Genomic DNA, 26,064 nt, shown 5'->3' on the forward strand with positions numbered 1-26,064 from the left:
TGCAAGTGCTAGTTTCTCTTTAGGTACCTTTTATACTGCTGTCTTTTGTTCTGTCCTCTGAGGTGTAAAGTTGTGGGCTCTAGGCCCGAATACTGGTGAATAAGGCATGCACACACAATAGCATGGTTCTGGAAACTGGCCCAGGGCATATGCACTCAGCGCAGCAGGGTCACATGACAGGTGACGCCTGTGATGAGTGGGTGTAACGTGTATATACATCACACTCCTGAACACTAGAACGTGTCCAGCAGGACACTGCATCCCTCCCAAACTTTATTGGAAAGGAACCAAACAGAGTCCAACCTATGAGGAAAGAACAAATAACAAAACGCAGCACCAGAGTCTCTTCGGGCCCTCTGCCGGGCAGTACTGGATCTCTTGACCACATGTCCATGAGGCTTTAGTTCAGCTCAGTAATGTCGTTCGGACTAGCCTGGTCTCACAGTTGTGGATACTATTTACATAGATACTATTTTCAAATGTGGGTGCATCCGGGGGGATTGTGGATTCTACTGCAGAGATCTTCTTGACGGCTCTCAAGCTCCATTGACAGCAAACCTGGAAAGACCGAAGACGACATTGATGAATGGGAGTCTTCCTTAAAGGCCATGATGCTTCCCAGTGCCCACTGGTAGAGCAGCTTCAGGCTTCCCTCTTATGCCAGGAATCCTCTCTCACAGGAACTTCCTTGAAGCCCTTTCTGATAGGCTGTCATGGGACTATGTGGACTGTGCAGGCCTCTCGTAGGCTGCCGGAAGGCGTCGCTAAGGAACTGCCATGAGGACCACAACCAAATCGCTCTTGCAGCCACAAAGGGTGGTTGTCCCAGGGTTTGTGTGCTCTGGCCGTCAGGATTCAGGTGCACGGGCCTTCATCAAATAGTTTTGGGGTGACCAGTCTCTGTCTGCGACCTCAGTGCTTCCCAGTGTCTATGTTGGAGCTGCTGCAGATGCATCTCTTTTGTCGGGAATGCCCTTTCAACAGAATTCCCTTGAGGCCCTTGCCCCTGGATTGCCACTGGACTGCGTGGGATGTGTGGGGCCTTTTGTAGGCCACGGCAAGGGGTAGCTGCGGAACTTCCAACAGGGCCACGTCCAAGCCTTGTGCAACCCCATAAGGTTAATGGATCAGTGGTCGAGTATGTTGTCTTCTGCAGGTCTCAGGTTCATGGGTCAAACAGATGGTTTCTGGGTGGCCTCAGTGCCAAGGATGCCTTTTTGACCCCTGGGTGTTTCACAGGCACAGGGCTCCACTCTAGATGTTTGGTGCTCCTTAGGTGGTTCTAATGATGCACTTGACAACTATGGCATTCACTGATGACTGTCAGTGATCTGCTGTGTGACGGATCTCTATCTCACACCTTTCTCTTCTTCCTTCAACTTTATTGCAATCTAATGCTGTGGCCTTGTGACACTCTCTTCTCCTTTTAATCTTCTTCATGACGTCGCAATGTAACATCCTGCCAAACTCTTTACCTTGATTCTTCCATGACGTGGCATCGCGCCACTTTCTTCTTCTCTTTTCTCTTTCTCTTCAAGACGTGGCCTTGTTCAATCTTGTCACACTCTTCTTCCTTTTTAACAAGGCCTCTCGATGTGATGTGTACTTCACATGGACCTCCCTGGTCACGTCCTTCACCTAGGGCTGATTCTCTTCTCCTCTGTCTCCTGACCAGGCCTCTCGCTGTGACATTCTTTTCACAGGGACCACCCTGGTTGCATCCTGTCCTCTCTGTAGGACCTGACTCTTCTCCTTGTGGACCGCTCACAAGCCCGGTCGCTTCCCTCAGAGATCTTTTTGGTGCTCCACTCGCTGGATGGAGGGTCACCTTTCTTCCATCTTCTTCGCTTGAGGACGTCATGCTTGCTCCTGCCTCCATTCAGGCATGCTTGGCAGGATCAGTCACTTTGTGTGGCATGCTCAATGCTGGGCCAACGGGGGCCATTCTGTGCAGCGAACTGCCCGCAGACGCAGCCTCTTCCTTTCAGCATTGCTCCTTTTCAGAGAGGTTTCTCTCTCGGGGGCTCCTGCCCATGCAGTCAAGTTTCCAGGTGCAGGCTTCAGCGCACCTCTGACATACACGCTCTTGGTTCTTCTTCATGGGCGTCCACTTCTGGTGCTTTGTGTGCCCATTCTTCTGGCTTGTGCTGGTGTTGGTTCACCATTGGTGGTGTGTGGAGCAATTTCCTCTGTGTACAGGGGTTCACAGACTATCCCCTTCAAAGGATAACCGGCCTATCGGCGAGTGTGGTGCACTCTTAGCAGTATCTTGGTGCTTTCTTTCCGTAGTGCAACATTCTGTACAGTCCGCCTGTCTCCTCTCTCCTACTGACGAACAGGGGCCATTGGCTTAATTGAACCTGGCTGTTCTTTTCCTGGGTGAGGCAGCTTTCCTCTGTCAGTCTATATCTTGGGGAGCGCAATAGCCTCAATGCTGCAGTGGGCCGTTCTGCTGGGGCCCAGTGACTGTTGCTGCGGGCTCCTCGCCGGGGCAGCATTCCTTGTCAGTCACTTACTGGGTAGTGGAAACACCAGTGCAGTGCTTTCACACCGTACTGGTGTGACAAGGCGGCTTGTCTTTGACCTGAATTTTGCCCAGTCGGGGCCACCGAATTGGAGTCCCTCTAGTGGTGTTGTAGCCACTTTTTACATGTCGCGGCATCCTTTTTATTGCAGCGGGCCTTTCTACAGTCACTTTGGCACGCTTTGTTTCAGGCCGGGCTTCAGGGGCATTGTAGTGTTGTATACAGTGCTGGTGCGGTTCACTGAGCTGCCGCCAGTTGGCACTCCAGCCACTACTTTACTCAGGCCGTGGCAGCTTTCCTGATACTGCGGGCCTTTTGTCTTTTGTGGGCGTTGATTTTTTTTTCGCAGACTTTTGGACGGGCAGGCTTATATCTTCAAAAACTTTTAAAACTCCGTCGGGCTGCCCTCTTTTGCACTCACTTTCTTGGTGTGGTGCATTAATTCACCACTAGGTGGCACTGCTCTCCCTGCAGGAGGCCACAGCAGCAACTTTCCCAGGGGCTGCAGACCAGCGGCTCGTGAAACCCCAGAACATTCACCGCAGGAGTGAGACCAGTCACACGGCAGGTAGTGTGTCGCACCCACCAAACCTATAGTGATGCTGTCGCACTTGCACAGCTGCCGTCAATGTGATTAACTGTTCAGGCTCCAAGGTACTCAGATAGCCTAACGGGGACTCTTAGACAATCCCTGGGACATGCAGCCAAGGCTTCAACTGACTTCTAGGGGTGTGGGACGGGGAGGCCTAACTCCTGATGGCGGAGCCCAATAAAGGACATCTACTCAGTTGCTCAGTTTGTGCCGTCAGCCATGTGCGCTGACGTCACCTTTTATTATATACTCCCTGGTCCGAGCACGGCCCAGGGAGTTGACTGCGCTACAATGTATTGCAGTGGCCGGGTGGCTCACTACAGGGGCATTGCGAGGCCACTTTACTTTGCCAGTCACACCAGGCAGGTTAGTGATGATGGGGGCATGGACAAATTCACTGCGGCACAGCTGCCCTGCATTCTCCGAATATTCACGCTCCCCAAGCTGACGGCACCACAATGGGCCTTCGCCCTACCCATTCACACCACTCCTTCATGACAGTACTTTGTGGCATACCGGGGTGTACAATGGGGTGGCAGGCAGCGTGCGGCTTCTCTTAGTTTCTAGATGCACTATTTCTCACTTGCGGGCCCTTCGCCCACTAAACTGTCAGCGCAGTTCTACTGTCCGCCCATTTGTGCAGTGCCAGGAACCGGGGGAGGCCTCTCATCTCTTGCAGGAATGTCGGCAGCACGGTGCTAGCTTCGACATCTCACCATAATACACAGATGTCGCTCTAGCCATGCTGCAGTTCTACTCGCGGGAACACCTCCTGCCCGTCGGGTGATTGGGCACTGCTTCAGGTCTGCCACTGCTCTCTTGGGATGACGGAAGTGGGCCACGGGGCCTGTTCCTCTTTTGTTCCATGTTGTCTTGCTTTGAGGTGATCAAGTCGGTCAACGGGCTAGCTCACAGCAGATGGCCGCTGCTGGGGATTAAGCCATGGGGGGCGACGTAAACAGTGAGTGGCCGTCTTCTCACCCTGCGCAGTATCAGTTGCCATTGTGCTGGCAACAGGCACGGGCCCTTAGACGCAGGCTGTACTTCCACCCCCCCCCCCCCACCCATGATGAACAATGAAAACAGTTGCCAGGTGACACGTGGAGCTTACCCCCTCGTCGCCATTGTAAACTTGTGGGCTCTATGCCCACATGCCTGTGAATAAGGCAGCTGCGGCTGGTCCACTGTGGCGGAGGGGCCAAGCTTCCCCACCTTTTGCCTTTCAAGAATAGTGTCTGTCAGGCTGAGCAAAGGTCGGCCAGGTGGACACTGTTTATTTTCAGGTCAAGCAGCCAACAGCTAGACATGCGCTAAATGCCCAGGCTCCTGGCTGCCTGAGCTGAACTTTGCTGTGCTGAGGAAGTCACAGCTCCTGTGGGCATGACCGACTCAGCTCAGCAAAGGACCTCAAGGCCCCCTCCTCGTGACGAGGGGAAGTTTCACTCATTGCCTCGCACCTGGGCGCTTCAGTTTTAAGCCCTGAAGCGCCCATGGTCGAGTGTCAATCAGTGACACTTCATCACAGTCTCACTGACCCCATCCTACTCTGTGATAACTTTGGGACTGCTACCTTCCTTCATTGGCTGACTTTAGGTCAGCCAATGAGGGAAGGTAGCAGTCCCAAGCCTCCTGAGACGTCAGAGGCAGAGCTGCAGGTGATTTTATTTTTAAATGAATGTTTGGTCCATGCGTGCATGTATGTATGAAAAGTTTGGTAATGGGTGTTGTGAATGGATGTGTGAGTGTGTGCACGTGTATGTGAATGCATGGCTGTGAGTGTGTATGTGTTTGTGTGTCCAGTCAGCACCCCTCCTAAAGTACCGGCCGCCACTGAAATAAGGCATACACACACAGTAGTATGGTTCTGGAAACTGGCCCAGGGTACTAACGCCCAGCTTCTTTTAATAGTAAGGTCACCTGACCAGTGATGCCTGTGATGAGTGAATGTAAGGTGTATTTACATCACACTCCTGAATACTAGAACGTGTCCAGCAGGACACTACATGAGGTGTAGAGAAATAAGGTATAACTTTAATCATGGGCTGAATGTGTCACCTTTATGAAGTTTATGCAATACTTCTGACAGTTACATGAATAAGGATTCACCAATTAAGACAATTTGATGCCACTTGTCACACATCTAAGGATTTTGAAATTGTTACCAATCAAGTCTAACACCTGAATATATGTGAAAAGATGACAAACGTGGGGAAGGCTGAGCACTAATAAGAATCATCACATTAGTACATTCTTCTTCAGGTGCCATGTTCTTTTGCTGAATTAGTTTAGTATAGATAGAATACAACTCAAATGGAAAACAAGCATTGGCAAAGCTAGTAGATCTGGTGCTATCTACTAGTCTTTTGGCATTGTCAAATCATTTTTTGTTATGTTGTATTTTTTTAAGAACCTTTAACATTAGGGGAACTTTCGGGCCTGTGCCATTTCAAAATAAAACATAGGCTAAAAGCAAAAATAATTTTTGGTCTTAAAAAGCATACTTTGCATAGTAGTCCGTGGCACTAAGGCTAACTACTTTCTATCCGGATGTACTCCTTGAGAAAGAATAAAGTGCTGCCCCTCACAGTGAAGTTAGCCAATGGCTGAATGGGTTGACCCACTGCCCCATGCTGTATGCTTCAGGCTGTGGAACAAAATGTGGATGGGGAACAGCTGACTAGCAGATGACTAAGGCTGGCTGAAAGCCCTTATTGGTGATTATATGTACATATAATTTTACAAACTTCAAAAGGTCTCGGCTGAGGCCAGACCTAAAAACTGTATTGCTGAATGAAACTTATGGTGAGTTGCAACAAAGAGAGTGTTCCTTTATAGTATGCCTGGAAATGTCATTTTCTTTGAGACTTTTTAATGCTTTCATTCGCACATGCCTCTTCTCTTCCCTTTCTGTAGATGGGCATACCACTTGGGCAGCCACAGCTACATCCTCCAGTGGCCAAAAGGAGGGCAGGACCTACCCAGCGGATCTCAAAGTTTGAACAGAACGTTGGAAAATTTCACAAGTGCTTTTAAAGAGAAGGGATGCCAAATATAATTTTAAAACTTCAACCGAAAAGTGGTTAATAAACCAGCTTGTACTGGATCGGCCTGTAGCAGTGTATATAAAAAATGCATATGATGTAAAGCCTACAAAAGATTTGGGTTCAAGTTTTATGAGAAGTAATTTTTTTAAAGTTTGAAGCAGTAAGAAAAAAAATATATAGAGAGATCTCTGATTATATATAGATGTAGCCATTTTAATAAAAATACTTCATACAAAGAATCTTTGAGCAGTGGCATTTGTAATGTTATGTTATAGTAATCGTTTTATGAAATACTAGTTTGCCAACAAAGGTTTCTTGGTGCCAGCATCACAGAACTACAGCAAACTAAGGATGACTTCTTATGGACATTCAGGCCTGCATTGAAAAGATACGATTGTTTCTGAAGGAATTCCTCGACCACTGGTTGGTCCGTAGAAGCCGAACGCGACATTCTGTTTGGAAAATGCTGATGCTGCAATGAAGGAGAACTTTGACCCCCCCCCCCCCCCCCCCTCGTGGTAAGTCGAGACTGGAGGTAGCGTAGGCACTATTCTAGTAGTAAGCACTGACAGAATTTTAAATACCATTAAAGAGATGTCAGGTTCGGCGGCAGGGTATACCCAGGAGCTTTATTTATATCATTCGACAAACCTCTGGCAAAAAAAGCAAACCAAAGTCAAGTGATTTTTCATGGCAAGACGCGGCCTATGAGTTCATTCCATAGGCCAGAGTTATTTTTCTTCTACTCACAGGTAATCAAATCATTCACTTCTGTGTTTGTTTTACTGAATTAATCGATTTCCATTCCCAGGGATACCGAAATAAAGTGTGCTGATTCAAACGAAGCACGCTAACACAGAGATGGAGTATTTCATACTGCTCTGAGTTGTGAGGGTAGAGAGCATCTTACAGGTTATAGGGAGTATGTACAGAGTACGCTGATGGCACTGAAGGGCTTCAAGAGCTATATTTGTGAACTCTGCACAGCATGCGTCAGAATCTGCAATCTCCTATCCTAAAATGTGAGAGGCTTTAGAAGCCTTGGACTTCAAATATATGTACCAAAGGCACGTCACTGCTACACGAAAATAAAGAAAAGCAGGAGGAGGTCAATGTAGCTGTAGCACGTCAAGCTAGACATGGAGACATTGATAGCCATGGGCAATGGTTAGCATGACTCAAGACATCATGTAGTGTAGAGCCCCTGATGTAGTCAACCCATAGATGGCAAAACATGGCTCTGATTGATATACCTTACCACAGATTTCTTAGCTTATTAATTATTCTTGCAAGCTTCAGACTGGTCCGAACAAACACTTTCCTCAGCAATAGCTCTCCAGTGCCACCAAGAGCCGCCATGCAGCTTCTTCCGTAACTGCTTCCAGGCATGATCACACTGGGGTACTTTAGGTGTCACAGGGGCGCTGGCATTAGTTTCTGTTCTTCTGCACCTCAATGACATGGGTCCCGCATGCTCTCTTTGGGCCGCAGTAAAACAAGCCACTAGGTCAAATGTCTCCTCTAAAAGTTTCATGGTTTAAGCCCTGTAGTAGGTGATGCACAAAGATGTACTTCTCACAGCCAGATGGCATTTGATGTGGGCTTGTGGACTGTCATACAACACCGTAGACCGTCATTCTCTTGTCTCCATGCAAGCAAAGGCCGTGAGGTTGAGTGAACTTATGTTTGGCTAAACCCTACAAGGAAACACAAAAGCGAGCTGCCTCACACACAGGTAAATTTCCTGTCAAGGAAAGAACTCCCAAGAGCTCTTCCCATACAAAACACAAACAACAACATAGGAAGGAGAAGTCCTCTTCTACCTTGAGGTAACAGTCCTGCTGCTGGCATTTTTCAGAATGCACCCCAAGCCAGACTCTTCCTCGGATAAGATCACGCTGCTGAAAAAGGTGAGGGGAGTTTCCAGATCCATTGGCAGACCAGACCACGCACAGGTCAAGACTTTCTGGCAGGCTATGTTAGATCTTTTCAGGACAGCTCTTTCACCGTCTGGGCCCTATCCAAGGTGAGCACAGTCCTACAGGCTTGGCAACCCTGACGCCGCATCTCTACCGGCTCCAGCCCCGGCACTCAATATGTCTTCAAATCTTGCCAATGCGCTATCCCCTACTGCTGTGAGCCTCCTTTGACACAGATGCTGCACATGGAATGGACTACAATGATGCCCTTAAGGCCGCTGTTGTTGGAACAAACAATTTGTGCAGCAAAAGAGAAAGTTAAGCCAAACTACCACAATGTTCCATTGGCAGAGTACCTCATCGGGGCCCAGACTTGTCTAGATGGAGGAGTTGTTTGTCTCTGTCTACGATGCTATGGCTGCACAGAGGCTGATAATTTGGTGGCTGGTAACTTCCTCCCTCACTGTAACACTGATGCTGGTTTATATCTGGATTTTTATTTGTCAGTGAGCTGGTCACTTTACCAGAACAAAACATCCCTTGCTACTATTGCCATGCTTCAGAAAGAAGATATTTCCTCATGTATAACTGTGATATGAAAAGCAGTTGAAGCCTTCGAAATGACCTTGTCCGCCATGGAAGAAAAGTCCAAACATTTGATTGAGTTCCTCCGTGATAAAGGTCTTGCATTAACAAAACTCTCCTGGATCCTGTCAAAGCTGCATGGTAAAAGCCCTTTTCAGGCCCAGCAGTCAACAGATAGCCAGATACCGTAGCCCTGGTGGGAGTAACTCCCCAGCTATTTTCTTCTCACCTGTACTCAGATAAGTTGGCAGACCAGGCTGCCATATCAATGCAAAACCCAAATGCTTTCTCCACGGCTCCTCTCAAAAGAAACATGATCGTGTGAGCTGAAAAGTTTTTGCTTTGCCTCAGAACTGCTGATACAACCTGGCTTTCTGGCTAATATGTTCATGTCTTAGAGGAGTTGGCAAACACTCTCTGTAATAAGCTAACACAGCCACATGAAAACGCCATTTACAGCCTTATCAATGACTGTCTGTGTGCATCCACACAGATCATGAAATGCGACCTGGATTCTTCAAAACACCGTTACTCAATCCATGTGTGCGGCAGCCACGCTGTCCAGATATGCTTGGATGCATTTTAAGAGCTTCTCCAGGGATGGGTACGCTACAATCATGATCATAACACAAGACTTCTCGGGTCTGTCATGAAGTGCAACTTATATTTAAATTGGAAGAAAAGTTGAAATTGTGTCTCTCAGTAAAGCCCCAGTGAGGGAGTTGTAGCCCTCAGTGGGACTAGGTTTTCCCACTGGGAGGACAAGCCCATATGATGAAGCATGCCACCTATGGTGGGTGAGGGCAATCGTCCTGAAAGGGATTGCTCCCCTTTGGGGCTTTACTGAGAGACACATTTTCAACTTTTCTTCCAATTTAAATATATTGCTAGGGAAACATTTTTCCATATTAGTCTGACACATGGAAGAATAATTCATAAGGTGAAGAATCTGCGGGATGAATAGGTGTCCACCAGAAAAATTGCTACTGATGGTAAGTAATTTTGTCTTTGGCTCAATGTGCTGAAGCTCCGACTAAAGAAATCAATCTCTCCAGCTTATAAGCCTTTAGATAGTGATTTTCAAGGAAGTGGTTAAATTTGGATATTCTTTCACAGTTTACAAGTGACCATAGCATTACTCTTCTCTCCGCTATTAGGATATGTGCCTCATATTAAAAGTGATTCATATAAAGCTAGCACATTACAGTCCTTCCAAATTAAATAAATAAGATCACAAAGTATATTCTGGATTGATTCATTCGTAGTCATCTAGCTTTGTCCCAGGAAGGACAACCATGCTGGGATCCGCCACTCAGGCCGAGCAATTTACGATTTGTGATTTCAAAAACGATTCCAATGATGGAGAACAACCCATTTAAGAAGTAAATATTCTATATTCTTTATTGCCATTATTAAAGTCTCTGTTTGCATCATGGTTGTGGGTGCCCAGTGCCACAACAGACCTGAACATGATTGTAATCTCCCCCAAAACACTTTCCAACAACAGAGTGGAAAAATATTAAAGCGTTTGCTAGGTCTTTAATGTAGCTGCTTCCTTTAGATGCCTGCTAGAGTGTGAACCAATCTTTCATTTTCTAAACTTTCTGTAATTATGCAGCAGAACAACACAAAGATGCTCAGTCTTGAAAGTCATAATGCCTACATATGAAAAGATGAACTCATTAGATGAGCTCATGGTGATTGAATCAGGGACAAGGTATAAATCCTGGTCACTGGATCACCGTTCCCACCTGACTTTTCTTTCTATTTACGTCAGAAGGCCATGCGTAGTCCTTTGCCATACATATCACTTAGATAGCCCAGCAACTCAAATCACAAGAACCTGCAATTGGTATCTTCACCAAGCAAAGAACATCACCCACTTTTTCATAACCAAACATTTAGCATCTCTGATCAGGGTGTCACCATTGACCCAGCTAATAAAAAAATGCTCTTAACTCTGAACTGTTAGCTGCTGAAGGTTCAAAAACAGATCTATGAAAGGATTTTTTTTCTCCAAATTGCAAGCATTGTCTTAGAATTCAAGGCTCTCTGAAAACCCCACAAGGTTTTCTGTCTGAAAATCTTGAACTAGCCAATCTTATGTTTCCAAGAGTACGACCAAACCAGTAAAGTACACAGAGTTCTACAGGCAGTAAAAACAGTCAAGGCAAAACTCTGAGGGTACAACATGCAAAAAGATGGTTATTTGCAACGTTAGAACACCTCAGTAAAAGGTTCGGAGAATTACCGACCCCATGGGGTGCTCTTGTTAAGACAGAAAAACCCAGAAAGACCATCATACACTGGTGTGGTCAGTCTCAGGGCGATATTCCACCATTAAGTCCATACCCTTTAGGGAGATGCACCACTTCAACAGTATAGGATTCTCATCTACATTTGCATCAGCCATTTGAGGGGTCTGTGGTATGTCTGAATCTAGAAATGAGTCCCAAATAGGTATGGCCTCTGTTCCTTCAGTGTCCAGACCACTTAAAATGCTGCCCTTTCAATTGCACTCTACCTTTGTCTCCTTGGTAGTAGCTGCCCGCTGATGAAGGTTACAGGTTGGTCCAGGCTCTCATCATTTTGCTGTGACCAAATAGCCCCAATACCATGCTCTGATGCATCTGTTTGCATGAGGAATTTCTTATTGAAGTTGGGTGCCTTAAGTACTCGTGCTACATAAATGTCTTCCGTCAGGGTGTCAAAGGCTTTTTGGCATGCCTCTGTCCAGATCACCTTCTTTGTCTGCTTCGTGGAAGCCATCTCATGCATGGGGGCAACAATAGTGCTAACGTCCTTGGCAAACATCCTGTAATATCCAGTGCGGTCTAAGAAGGATCTTGTTTGAGTCTCGGGAGGCTCCTGAGCCATAACAATTTGTATCTTGGGCTGGAGAGATTGTACCTGGCCTCCATCAACTTGGTCACCCAAATACACCACTGAGCCTTGCCCAATCTGGCACTTACAGCCCTTGATAGTCAGGCTTCCCTATTACAGGGCCTGTAGCACTTCTTTGAGGTCATTCCAGCTGAAGCTGAAGACTGTAATATCATCTAGGTAGGCTGTACTGACGTCTTGCAGCCAAGCTAAGAGCCGGTTGACTAACCTCTGGAAGGTGTCATGGGCATTCTTTAACACAAAGGGTGTAACCTTGATTTGAAAGCGCACTTCTGGGGTGAAGAATGCTGATCTCTCCTTGGCCCTCTTAGTTAGGACAATCTGCTAATACCCCAATGTCAAGTCAAAGGTACTGAGGAACTAAGCAGCCCCTAACCGGTCAATTAGCTCATCAGCTCTGGGAATGGGGTCACCATCACCATTCTAGGTGACTGAACATAGGCACATGTAACCCAGACAGAACTTGAGTTATAGGATGGTGTTAAGGGGTGGAAGAACCTATAGCACTAATACCGCTGGGCTGGACCAGGGAGTACAGAAGGGCTCAATCATCCCGAGCTCCAGCATATTGGAAACCTCATCCTGATTCAAAGGTTACACAGCCTGTAAATTTTATTTTTGTGAGGCATGCTATCTCCTGTTTCAATGTCATGGGTGCACCAATTGGTGAGTCCTGGAGTGAGTGAGAAAAGGGAAGAGAACTGTCCCAAAAACTGTCGAAAGTCTCTCTCTGCTCATCTTCTGTCAGAATAGGAGAGAGGACGACTCCCTCATCAGACCCAACTAGCTCAGTCCCTGAAAGCTGGGAAAATTGTGATTTCAGCCCTACAAACCCTTTGTTTGATTATATTTGCAGGGAAAAAATAGACTCTTTTATTTGCAGCACTTTTTTTCCCCATTTTTCCAAAAAGAAACAAAATTTAGCTGCATTTTGGCTAATTTCTGGGTCCTCTCCAGGAGAATCCACAAACCCTGGGTACCTTTAGAATCCCCATGATGTTGGAAGAAAAGGACGCAAATTTGTCGTGGATACCTTATGTGGTCAATAAGTTACAGGGGCCTAAGCACGAACAACCCCAAATAGCCAAAAAAAGGTTTAGCACAGGGGGGGGGGGGGGGAAAGGCCTAGGAGCGAAGGGGTCAAGGACTATGAAACCTAAAATGATAATAACTTTGCTATGATCATTTTATGCTTCATGCTGTTTGCGGGCGGGTGGGGCTGCTCTGCTCTCGGAGCACGGCAGGGAAGGAATGGTTTGCCCACTCCTAAGTGCGCAATGATTGTTTGGTCGGCCCTCTCAGCCCACCCAAACCAGTCATGCGCACTTTCCCTGTTCCTCCATGCAGGCTGCACTACAGCCTGCATGGAGCATTACAGCCTGCATGGAGAACATGTCCACCCCTCCAGCCCCTGGCTGAGCGGTGTGTCACAGCGCTCAGGCCAATCACAACACTGCATTGCAGCACTGTGATTGGTCACAACACTACATTGCAGCGTTGTGATTGGTCACAACACTGCATTGCAACGTTGTGATTGGTCAGTGGGTCCTGGCTGTGCTTCCTGTTCCAAGACGAAGAGAGCAGGAACAGACATGCGGGACCCAGTGGAAAGGGAAGGTTTTTATTTTATTGCGCATCCCCCACCCTATCAACCCCTGCGCGAAACCCCCACCCCTGTGTGACTCCCCCACCCCTGCATGACCCCGCCATCCCTGCGCTGTCTCCCCACCACCGTATGACCCCCATCCCCGTGTGGCCCCCACACTCAAGTGACCCCCCCACCCCATGTGACCCCCCACATGACCCTTCCGACCCCCTGTGACCCTCCTGAACCCCACTCCATGTGACCCTCCCGACCTCCTGCACGACCCCCCAATGTGAACCCCCACTTGTGACCCCACCCTGTGACATCCCCGTGCCCCCTGACCCCCTGTGTGATCCCCATGACCCCTGCATGACCCCCCACTGCTGCACGACCCCCTATGCCCGCATGGAACCCTGCCCTCTGCGTGACATCCCCACACCCACCAGCAACACCACCCACCCCCATGACCCCATGTGACCCCCCACCCCTGTGAAACCCCACATCCACACGAACACCACCACCACACCTGCACGACCCCACACCCATCCCCATGCACCCACCCTCACACCCACCCAAGCATGACCCCCACTAACCCACTCGTGACCCCCCCCACACTCACCCCCATGTGACCCCCCCTCACACCAACCCCCGCAGGACCCCACCCCGGTGTAACCCCCTACACCAACCCCTGCATGACCCCCCACACCAACCCCTGCATGACCTCCCCCACACCCACTCCCATGTACCCCCACACCAACATCAGCGTGACCCCCCAACCAACCCCCATGCAACTCCCCCACACCAACCCCCTTGCAACCCCCTCAAACCATGCGACCCCACCACCACCGCGTGACCCCCCCAACATTTCCGCATGAGCCCCCCAACTCCCACGCGCAACCCGAACCCCTCTGCACAACCCCTAATCCTCCACGTAACCCTCTTCCCCAACCCTACCTGCCTTAACCCTAACCCACATGACTCCCCCAAACCCACCCTGCGTGACACACCCCAAGACCCCCCATGCCCCTGTTTGACCCCCAAACCCCCCCTGAGAACACCCTAACCCCCCCAGGCCCCCCAACCCCCCCGCGTGACTCTCCCAACCCCCCCTGAGCAACACCCCCAAACTCACCCGTGACCTCCCCATCCCCAGCGCAACCACTCCCACACGACCATGCCCACAACCCCCCACCACCAACCTCCGCATGACCCCCCTGACACCAACCCCTGCAGAACCCCACACCCACCCCCTGCATGACCCCCCCTGCGCAACCCTCCTACACCAACCCCTGTGTGACCCCCCCACCACCCCCTGCACGTACCCCACTCCCACTCCTGTGCAACCCCCCCACACCAACCCCCATGTGACCACCCTCACCAACCCCGGGTGCCCCCCTGCAACCCCCCCACCACTGCGCAACCCCCACCACCACATGACCCCACCAACCACCACACGACCACAACGCGCGACCCCCAGCACTACCACGCAACCCCCCACCACCGCACAACCCACCCACCACCACGCGACCACCACCAACGTGTGACTCTCCCAATGCCCCCTGTATGAGCCCCACAACTCCCGCGCGCGACACCCCAACCCCTTCTGCATGACCTCCCCAACCCTACAACCACGTGACCCCCCTCAACTTTAGCCCCGCGCAACTCCCCAACCCCACCCTGCATGACACACCTCACGACCCCGTGTCACCCCCCAAATCCCCTGCGAACTGCCTAAACCCCCCCAGGACCCCCGCTTGACCCCAACCCCCTGCACGACTCCCTCAACCCCCTGCGCAACCCCCCCAAACTCCCCCACATGACCTCCCCAACCCCCCACATGACCATCCCCACCACACCCGCATGAGCCTCCACCACCCCGCGAGAACACCCACATGACCCCCATGCAACCGCCCACACCAACCCCCATACGACACCCACATGAACCCCCACATGACCCCCGACCCCCCTACCTCCATGTGATACCCCCACCACCACCCCCATGCAACCCCACCCACACATACCACTCCACACAACCACCCCAAGACCCCACCCGCACATGACCCCCCATATTACTCCCCCCACAAGGACCCCCATGTGACCCACTCACACCAGCCCCTGCGCAACCACCACTACACCGACCCACCCACACCAACCTCAGACAATGCCTGTGACCCCCCATGACCCATCCACCCCTCTGTGACCCTCCACCTCTGCACAACCCCCCGCCCGACTCCCTCCACCCCATGTGACACCCCCAACCCCAGCAACACCCCCGTCCCAGTGACCCCCACACCCCTGCAACCCACCCCCACGACCCCCCCATTACCCCTACCCATGGCCCCCCACTCCCATGACCCTCCAACCCCCGCATGACCCTCATGACCCCTTACCCCCGCGTGACCCCCCCCACTGCTGCATGACCCCCACCACCCCCACACAACCACCACCCCATGTGACCACCACCCCCACGCAGCCCCCGCACACCCACCCCTGTGTGATGTAACCCCCCCACACCCACCCCTGTGCGACCTCCCTCACACCAACTGCCACACAACCCCCCCACACCCCCGTGTGACCCCCCACACCAACCCCGGTGTGATCCCCCTACACCAACTCCTGCAAAACCCCCCCACACCAACCACCGCGTGACCCCCCAATCTAACCCCTGCGTGACCCCTCCCACACCAACCCCCACACAACCCCATCCCCGCGTGACTCCCCTACACCCACCACCACGCGACCCCCCACCACCACTGCGTGGCCCCACCATCACGTGACCCCCTCACCACCACTGCGCAACCCCCCCACCACCACCATGCGACCACCACTGCGTGACCATCCCCCACCACTGCTTGAGCCCTAACCACCACTACCGCATGAGCCCCCACCACCACTGGGTGACCCCCCCAATGCCCCCCGCATGAGCCCCCCAAATTTCTCACGTGACCCCCAACAGCCCTGTGCAACCCCCTTTCTCAACCCTACCCCCACGTGACCCCCCTCCCCAACCCCACCCCTGCGTGACTCCCCCAACCCCACCCTGAGTGACACCCCCCACATGACCCCCCTAAACCCCCTGCATGACACCCACAACCCCTCGCGTGACCCTCACCAAACTCCACCGCTTGACATCCCCGTGTCACACCACCGCAACCTGCCGCATGACCCCCAATAGCCCCGCGTCACACCCCCACCCCTGTGACCACCCAACCCCCTGCAAATCCCGCAAGACTCCCCAACCCTACCCCCGTGCGAACCCCCCGCATGACCCTTCAACCCCCCTGCGCGACCCCCACGCGACCTCCCCTCAACACCCCCTGCGCAACCCCCTAACCACCCTGTGCGACCCCCACTTGCGCAACATCCTCAAACCCCCCCAACCCACCCCTTCACACGACACCCCTACCGGGTGGCCAATAATGGTTTAGAGCAATGCCGTACAGTATTATCGCTATGTGTCTTTTCCTATCAAAAGACACATAATCAGTGCTTTAAATGGGCCGGTACTCACCGATACCGAGTACCGGCACTTCTAAATTTTCGGCGCTTGAGCACCGGACTTTCTCTTTGTCCAAAGAGAGTACCGGTACTCATGAGCAGTAAGCCAAGCTCAGTGATATTGGCATATACAAAAAAGAAGTGCAACACAGCTGACAAGTGGGTCAGTTTTCCTGAAGCACTCTGATCGAGTGTTATCCTCCCCTTACAATGTGCTAATTGAGCGTGGTCCATAAGCATTCATTCAGAGTTGGCAGGACGTTTGGGAGGGGCCCGACTTACAGTGTGATTACTGACGCAGTGTCCACTGAGGCTCTGTGGAGTCCATAGCACTGTAGGTGTGTGAGCAGGGCCTGCTAACAGGCATATCATGTGACTCTTGGGAAATCTAAAGAGAAGGCTTCCTGCTGGCATAGCAGAGTAGGGCAGCACTTGTTTGGAGCCAGAGTGAGGAGAAAGGTGGGGATAGTGATGCTTGTAGCACATCACGTGGGAATCAAGGTTTAATAATGTGGACATCAGCAAATGTAAGCGTTTCTATAACACGTACTGTATCGCCTGTCTGTCTGCGTGCACGAGTGCTTCTATGTTATCTTATATTATGTTATGTCCCTGTGCGTGTTCATGCATGAGTGAGTGTTGGCTGCAGTGTCCAGCAAGGCAGATATATAGTTGCAAGCCCGACAAGCCCTGCATTACCACACTCTGCACTTGAAGCGCAGGTGAAAGCTTGCCCACTCTCTGATCTGCTTTCTACGCAGTGTTTCAACACCATTGTATTTTGTTTTTAAGAGGCCGATTTCTCTTGGGTTAATGGAGGGGCTCTGGGAGGGGGAGAGGTGGATGAACCAACAAATTAACAAGGAGAGGCCAGGCGGAGCCAAACCAGTAAGTCTGGCACGGCCTTAAAAGCTCATACATGAGTCGAGCCCTGAAAACATTACCATTGAAATAAAAGTATATTTTCTTCATTTGGAAGCATTTCACATTGGTGCATAAGTTTATATCACCGCCTTGAGAGGCGTTTGTGCTCCCACCGTGACGACAATGCTATTAGTGATCTAGGAAGCAAGTAACTTTTCAGGTATATTTTGTATATGGCCTATTTTCTTTACATGAATGAAGCAACATTATAGTGTATTAAATCTAACACAAGATGAGACTGTACAGCACACATCCTGAACTCATGCATTTGAATATACTATCATATGTGCTAATGAAGAAAAAGGAGGTTGGTAAGATAAAATATTTGTCTACGATCAAACGATTTGGTCATGTAGGGAAGCCAGAATTAATACTGGAATTTCTGCTTTCACATTGTGCAATTCAGCCTCCAGATGGCTATTTCTTTCTTTCTATCATATATTGCAATAAAGGTCACTATTTTGTCTTTATTCTTTGCACATGAGATTGGAGTTTGGGTTGGCAGGTAGATGCATGCAACTTCAAAGTTCAGTTCATTTTGGGCCTGAGGGTGAAGAGGACCTGGAACTGAGCCAGAGCCAGGCTTTCAGCAGCTTTCCCACCTCCAGAAAGAGGCAATCAGACTTTACAGCAGGTAAGGAGCTTTGAGGCAAAGTTGTGCCACCTAGGAGGGGCTGGGTGATGTCTGCCAAGTGGCAATCAGACAAGAGGGTTAACCATAGTTAAACCTTTCCAAAAATGTTAAGGAAAATATCTTGTGCTAGTCGTATGTGATCTAGGTGTTGCACCATCAGAAGCCCACTTTAATAATAAAAGTACCCTTTTGTATGGAATAATGAAAATATACCAGAAATGATTTCGTATCATTATGCACATCTGCACACCAATTAAATCTCAATCACATTAAATGTGTGCCACTGGCCGGATCCCTTTGCACTGCACATAACCCGCCCCCTAGCCCCGCCCCCAAGCCCCGCCCCTTAGTCCACGTCTCAATTTGTTGAGTACATGCTCTTATTTTTTCCAATTAAGCACTGCACATAATTATACTTTATCTGAAGTATATCGACAGTCAAAACATTAAAGTAAAAAATGTCTCTGTCCGCACCACAAACAGAATTACATAGCCAATCAATCTTTATGCTCAGTTATGTTTTTCAGTAACAAATAGCAATGGCACAACCCCATTCGGAGCCACTTATTTGAAGATTTCACCCCAGAATCAAGGAGCTTGCAAGAGCTTAATACATTTATAAAAAAAATAAATGAACTGCCAGTGGGAAACACTAAAGGGGCTCGGCGAATTCAAGCGAATGCGGACATCATTATCTTAAAATGTACCCTTCATGTTAAATGTAAAGGTGGTGTCTAGCCCTGAAAGGAGTTTGCGACCGCAGGTACTTTCCACCTGGTCGGAGGCATTAAACAGGACTCCGCTGAGCTACGGGGGCGGAATGACCCTTTTCTCATGGCTTGCAGATACTGATGCTTCACAGCTTGTTTGTGCGATGCCCATGAGTCTCTCCCGTCAATCATTTGGGCCGCAAATTAAATTATTCTGTGTTCATGTGTCAGGCAGCCCGGGTGATAGCTTTTTATATTATGAAAAACAGGGCTGACCTGACTCACGGACAGTAGCACTCACACCTCTCCGCCATAGCCGGCTCAGGGGCCGATACCAGGGTTCACACTGCTCCTGTCATCTCGTCAGAGCTGCCCGGCTCTGCAGCCCCAGGGACAGTTCTCATCATTCCGCAAAGCACTCAGATACAGAGCTGCTGTGATTAAATACAGCGTTGCGGTACTTCTGCTTCACCCTTCACAGCACGAGATCAGGGTGCTCAAAATGCGTGATTAATGATATTAATGCAGTGATGCGGACCACCACATTAAAATGCGTTAGTCTAACGCCTGACCCGTGGAACTTGGCAGGACTGCGGAATGTTTGGAAATACACATGACCCTGGTACATGCTTTAAAGGCTGCCCACAAGGTGGTTCGCGATGTAACGAGCCCTTGTTAAGTTCAAAATATTCCATAATGGCTGAGCGGAGTTGAGTATGAGTGTGGTCAAAAGGAGCCAATAATCTATTTGCATCCAGGTAATGTGTGGTGCCAAATTAAATGTATAGGCGGGGTGGCAGGGTGTCGCAGGTGCCAGGGGTCTATAAGTACCTATGTGTTGCATATGTCTCACAGCTTACGCAATGAGTGGGGTTTTCCAAACGGGGTCTGCGCTGTGATGTCTAGCAGAGGGTCTAAAAGCATATTAAAATCTCAGCCCATAATAATGTAATCTGTGTCTATGCAGTCTTTCAGTGCCAGGATTGTTTAAAAAATGATTCTGTGCTGTCAGTGTTTGGGGCATATACATTGACCAACAGTACTCGATGTCCCACTAGGTGACCTGCCACTAAGATATATCTGCTCCCTTTGTCTGAATGGGTGGAGTACGGGTGAAAAGGCAGTCGCTTATGAATCAATGTAGAGACTCCTTATGGAATGGGTACTGTTGCTGGAAAAAAACCGATGTGGCCCAATAAGGTTGCATAGGTGGGTGGGTGACTGGGCGATAAGTGAGTGTCCTATAAAAAGGAAATATCCACGATGTACAGCTGCAGATATTGCAGCCCTTGCTTGCCTTTACATGGGTTATTGAGACTACGAATGTTCCAAGACATAAAGGCGGGGTCCGTAAATGGACGGATGTTAGCATGTAAAGACATCTATCAGAAACAAAACAAACAGTGGTCTATCTGGTATGGTACATAGGTACGGTAACAAACTAATACATTCCAACGAACTTAAACATCCCAGTAACAGCAACCCTCCATCCCACTCCCACGCCTGGTGAAGAATTGCCAAGTGAACCCCTTTAATGCCAAAGAATTGCAAAATATTTCCCCCCTATTGTGTTGTGGTATAAAACCATTGGGGAGTAGTAACAGCTCGATGGGCGGCTCAATGTGTGGAAATGTTCAGCACAATATTGGGGTCATGGATGGGTCCAAGCAGTGAGCTGATTTGGAGTATCACCGGTGTCCCCCACAGTAGGAGCAATAATAAAGGGCCAGGGCAGTGGGCTCAAATCATTATGTATTGTTTTTAGTGCCAGTAGACCGCATATTGTGCAGCCAGAAAGCAGCTCTATGGAGATTCTCAACCGGGCGGGAAGAGTTCCATGCTGGCAGGGATCTGTGAGTCAGGTGCAGTGTGTTCGGGTCTATTATTTATTTTATTTTTTTAAGTTTTTTAAGAAGGAGGGCTGTGTGGCCCCCCTTCTTTTTCTAATTTATTGGCCCTGGGGACCCCATCCCCCAGGGCCTGCACCCTAATTTTTTTTGTTGACCACCCCCAGGTCATGACCTTTTTTTAATTCTTTAGGAGGGGGGCTACGTTGCCCCCCTCCTCAGGCCACTTATGGCCCCAGGGACCCCATCCCCTGGGGCCGGCCTTTGTTTTTTATTATTTAAAAAATATATATATTTATAGAAACACCTAGGACATGCTGGACAAACCGTATGTACCTATCACCATGACGTTTGTGTGATACAATGAATCCACGTGGAATGTATTTACACTGCTAGTGAAGCTCTGACGTGTCTGACGCCCTACCGTGCCTAATCCCGGTGCCCCCGCCGGTGGGTACTCTCCAAGTAGACACCCGTGTAGTTTATTTATACAAACATGGGTAGCTATTGACGGGCACATTTAAAACACACGCACACCAAACCATTCAAAGGGGATTCGACAAAAATTCAACCAAACTTTGCAAGAAACCCCCCTCACGGTTAATAAAACACACATCCTCCTCCGGATGTGTAATACTTTTTATTTTACTCTCTGGAAAGGAGACGAACCTCACTTGAGAGTCACAGCGTGCTCTTGGCTGAGCCCAATGCTGTGTTAGACCCACCAGTGCCCGCCGAGTGCCACACACCTCTGTGTTGTATTCCACCAGCTAGTGTGTATGCTATGACACTCTCTAGCCCATGTGCACTGTAACACCACCCCGTGAATATGTCATGCCACACTTGCCTTCGCACGGGTTATATTGCCCCATCTAACGTGCCTTCCTCAATGCCTATGTTATAACACACAGCACTATGCCATACATATTACAATCTGGGATCCATATCTTTGTCACAGTGCATATGCAACGTTACACTCCCCAGCACATATTTTATATTACAACTTTAGAGACTAGTTTAGAGACTAGTTAGGTTACACAACACTGCCCTGTGCATATTACACTCCAAGGCGCATATTGCATAGCACGCGCTAGTGCCTGTGCTATCTCGCGCTCTCCAATGAATCTGTCATTGCGCACAATGTATTGCATATTATATTTCACGCCCCGGTTCATCTTATATCACACTTTTTGGTGCATAGTTTATACCATATACTATATCTAGTTTTCATTTTCAATCGTGCTCTCAGGACTATGTTCTATATAACATGCGTCCACCTACCCTTTTCACAGGCATTACATTTTGCGATGGGGGGTGGAGGGTCAGGGGGTGTTTCTGCCAAGTGAGCCCGGAGTCACAGTCACAAACGTCCTCTTCTTCCTGAATAAAAGTGAGATTATGTTGCATACTTGTTCATATTTTAAGTAGTTCGCACAGATCCCTATTCCCTCCCTCCAGGCTTGTCTGTTCCATTGTAATACCCCTGATCCGTCCCTCCTTCCCTTTATGGTCTGTTATGCTGCAGATTTCTCTCCTGTCTGTCCATTATGGTCAACTAGCTACCATTGCCTCTTTCCCCTCTGTTCTCTGTTGTCCATGTGCATGGTCCTGTCCCCTCCCTATTGCTTTCTATGGATTGTTGTGCTGCACTCCCGTCCCGCATGCCCTGTGTGGTGTATTGTGCGGCTGCAAACCCTGATACCTGCCCTGTAGGGTCAGTTTGGTGCACCTCTCCATGTCCCTCCTGTCCTCTGTTATCCGAGTCCATGTCCCTACCCCAATTCCTCCTGCCTACCATGATCCAAACTACGATACTTGCGAACATTTTGAACTTGGTAAGAGGGAGATTTTGAAAAAAACTGGGGTATTGATTTTCCCCTTTGAGTTACATTGAAAAAGAGGAGATTGTAGACAGGAGACAGATCAAATAAAGCCCATTTGAGCTTAAAAACATTGAACGATTCCTGACTGAAACGGGTCTGTTGGCATGTATGGTTGTACTACCACTGCCTCTTCCTTCTGCCCACAATGGTCTATTATATTGCCACAGCCTCTCTTGCCAGTCCTGTATTTTTGGTTTGTTGCCCATGCCCCCCTTTCCACTGCCCTCCATAGTCTGTTGTGCTGCCACTGCCCTTCCTGCCTGCCCAGTGTGGTCAAATTGTTGCCTCTGCACTCTCCTACCTGCCTTCAATTTTCAGAGTCCGCGCCCCTGGCCTCTGCCTCTCAACAGTATCCCAATGAACAACTAGATTGCTAACATTCTATATTTATTACAAAAGTGTGGAACACCTGACGTCATCTTGATGTAATCAAAACTGTAATACCTAGAGCATTTCCTTTAGAAATTACATATATGAGAGGGTCTTATTTGCATAAAAATTATGGTTAGTGCTCTAAAAAACTAAAATGAGGACATATTTTCTGAGTTTTCAAATAGCGACAAAGAACTTTTAAATTATTTGCAATCTTTATTTTTTTTATCCAGTTGACCACTTGATTAAATGTTGCACCTAGGGGAGAGGATGTGGTGTTACTTCCAGAGTTGCAGGCTTTGCAACTGGGGAACCAGGTTGGAGTTTTTGCTTCAGCTCAACATTCTGTGATTCTGGTCAAATCACTTAATCTCCCCATGTCTACAACCAAAATGAATTTGATCTTGTGTGATGTAACCAATGCTCATGTAAAGTACTCCAATACCTGACAAGTCTGCACTGTATAAAACTGCAAATACACAAAAAATAAGTGTTTTGCACACTTCTGTCATTGGGCTACATGTGGGCTACATCTGGGTGATATTTGTGCTGCATGTGGGCTCTTTTGTCTCTGGTGGCCATCTTGGGAGATTTATTTGTTATGAAGTTTCCTAATTTCCTCATTTACTGCAGTCTCCTCAGTAGGAAATGCTTTCAGTTTTTTACTTTGATTCCGTCAAGAAGGTATTCAGATATGTCACACATTTGCCATAAATTCTGAATGTTAGCACTCTAGTTGCTCATTAGATCACTGTAGTAAAGCTACTGCTCACCACGGAGGTCTGCTGCTGGTATTAAAAGTGCATGTTTCAGTCTGCATATCAGAATTTTTTAATGAAATAGAAGAGGGTTTGAGAAGTCACTCAAAATGTGCCCTAATTTTTCTTTCTGCAGCACTAATCATAATTTCTATGGCAAAATGAACACCCTCATTTTGTTCCTTTGTAAATTAAATGTTTTAAGTGTTACCACTTTATTCGTATCAAGATGGCTTCAGGTGTGCCATACTTTTGTCATAAGTAAGACTGTTAGCGCTCTAGTTGTTCGTTAGAACACTCTGGGACATTCTGTCATTGGGCTATACTTGGGCTACATCTGGGTGATATTTGTGCTACATTTTGGCTCTTTTGTCTCTGGTGGCCATTTTGGGAGACTTATTTGTTATGAAGTTTCCTAATTTCCTCATTTACTACAGTCTCCTCAGTAGGAAATACTTTCAGTTTTTTACTTTGATTCCATCAAGAAGGCATTCAGATGTGTCACACATTTGCCATAAATGCAAAATGTTAGCACTCTAGTTGCTTATTAGATCACTGTAGTAAAGCTACTGCTCACCAGGGAAGTCTGCTGCTGGTATTGAAAGTGCATGTTTCAGTCTGCATGTCAGAATTTTATAATGAAATAGAAGAGGATTTGAGAAGTCACTCAAAATGTGCCCTAATTTTTCTTTCTGCAGCACTAATCATACTTTCTATTGCAAAATGAACCCCCTCATTTTGTTCCTTTTTAAATTAAATGTTTTTAGAGTTACCACTTTATTCCAATCAAGATGGCTTCAGGTGTGCAATACGTTTGTCATAAGTAGGACTTTTAGCGCTCTAGTTGTTCTTTAGAATACTCTGGGAAGCTGCAGTAGAACACAAAGGAATCAACTGACAGTCTCTGCCCTTGTTGGATGTACATGTTTTACTGAGAATGTCAGACTTCATTCTCACATGACTGAGAAAGATAATGGGAATTTACAGAAAATATGCTCTCAGTTTAGCTTATAGATCACCTTCCAAACCTCTGTGGGAAAAGCATGAGAAAATAGTTTTCTCTTAAACATGATTCATGATATCACAGCAGAAGGCTTTTTCACATGGTAAAATTACCTTAGAACACACCACAATTCCTAAAATGAGTATGGTACCATCAACAAATGATTTATAATGTAACTAAAGTCTTAAAACCTTCTATTAACTGCAATGCTTTTTAATGAGGTGCTATCATGTATATTGGTCCCAAGATGGCTGCCAACACTTCTTGGATGAAGTACTGACAGCCAATCAGATCTCACGATGAGATGTGTGGTTAGGCTCCGCCCAGATATATCTATCTTTTTAACTCTAATTTTCTCAGGAACTACTGAACGGATTTACACCATTTAAGCAAAAGGCATGAGTCTGAACTGAGGACTACCTCTTTGCCAAATTTGGTGTAATTCCGTTCAGCAGTTCGGGCTGTAGCTGCTTCAACAGGTCCTATGGGAAAATGCATGGGGAAAACGCGTTTTGGGACCCCCCTTTTTTCTCGGCCCCCGCTTCACGAATCACTGTGAAATTTTTAGCATAGGAGTGGACCGGAGCGGGCCAAAAGTTTGAAAAGTTGCGCGAAGATTCGTCAATCGGCGCCAAAGTTATTCCAAATAGAATGTTGCGGATTTCCTATGGAAAATAGGTCCTAACTATAACTAACTACTGGCGACTGCCAGTAGGTAATATATATATATATATATATTCACTGAAAAAAACCATTGGTTTCAGGGGTGTTATAGTTAGCTGGACATTTCCCTCGTATAAAACCCTAGAAATTCCCCCGTTATAGTTGGTTCAGCTAACTATAACTCGCGCCCCCACAATGCACTGCTGATGATGTCACATATTACATCACTGACATCACTGATGACATCACTGATGATGTCATTCATGTGACCATTTGATGCTTCTTGTCACACCCTAATATAACCTTTGATACACCCACTCTAAATTACATACTGCCACTCTCAAAACCATAGACAATCCAACACCAATAAGTAGATACCCCATCACTGACTCTTAGGTCTAAACACTCATCCACTCACTCACCCGTACAAACACTCATACTTATGGTCACTCAGTACAGGACTATCATATTCACTCATACACCTATATAGACACACCCACACCGCTACTAATCCATAGAGTTACTCACACATATACTCAGTCGTGCAAGTAACTAATCACACTGCCATTTACTCACCTATACAATTATACACACACAAGCTCAATTACTCATACAAAT

At 48.1% G+C, this 26,064-nt stretch overlaps 2 protein-coding genes across 16 annotated transcripts in view; one reads left to right on the top strand and one right to left on the bottom strand.

Annotated features, from left to right (window-relative positions):
* LOC146833112 (complement C3-like) overlaps window positions 1-6,400 on the top strand; it is a 1,368,049-nt gene extending 1,361,649 nt beyond the window's left edge. Inside the window, exon 41 of the mRNA XM_085600736.1 lies at window positions 6,031-6,400. Coding sequence (XP_085456862.1) covers window positions 6,031-6,172 — 142 coding nt within the window. The 3' untranslated portion in view covers window positions 6,173-6,400. The remainder of the gene's footprint in view (window positions 1-6,030) is intronic.
* LOC146833113 (uncharacterized) overlaps window positions 1-26,064 on the bottom strand; it is a 787,180-nt gene that overhangs the window by 662,077 nt on the left and 99,039 nt on the right. The gene's annotated exons all lie outside the window — the stretch shown is intronic.

The sequence above is a fragment of the Triturus cristatus genome, chromosome 4_2, assembly GCF_964204655.1.
Source record: "Triturus cristatus chromosome 4_2, aTriCri1.1, whole genome shotgun sequence".
In the NCBI taxonomy this organism is placed as follows: Eukaryota; Metazoa; Chordata; class Amphibia; order Caudata; family Salamandridae; genus Triturus; species Triturus cristatus.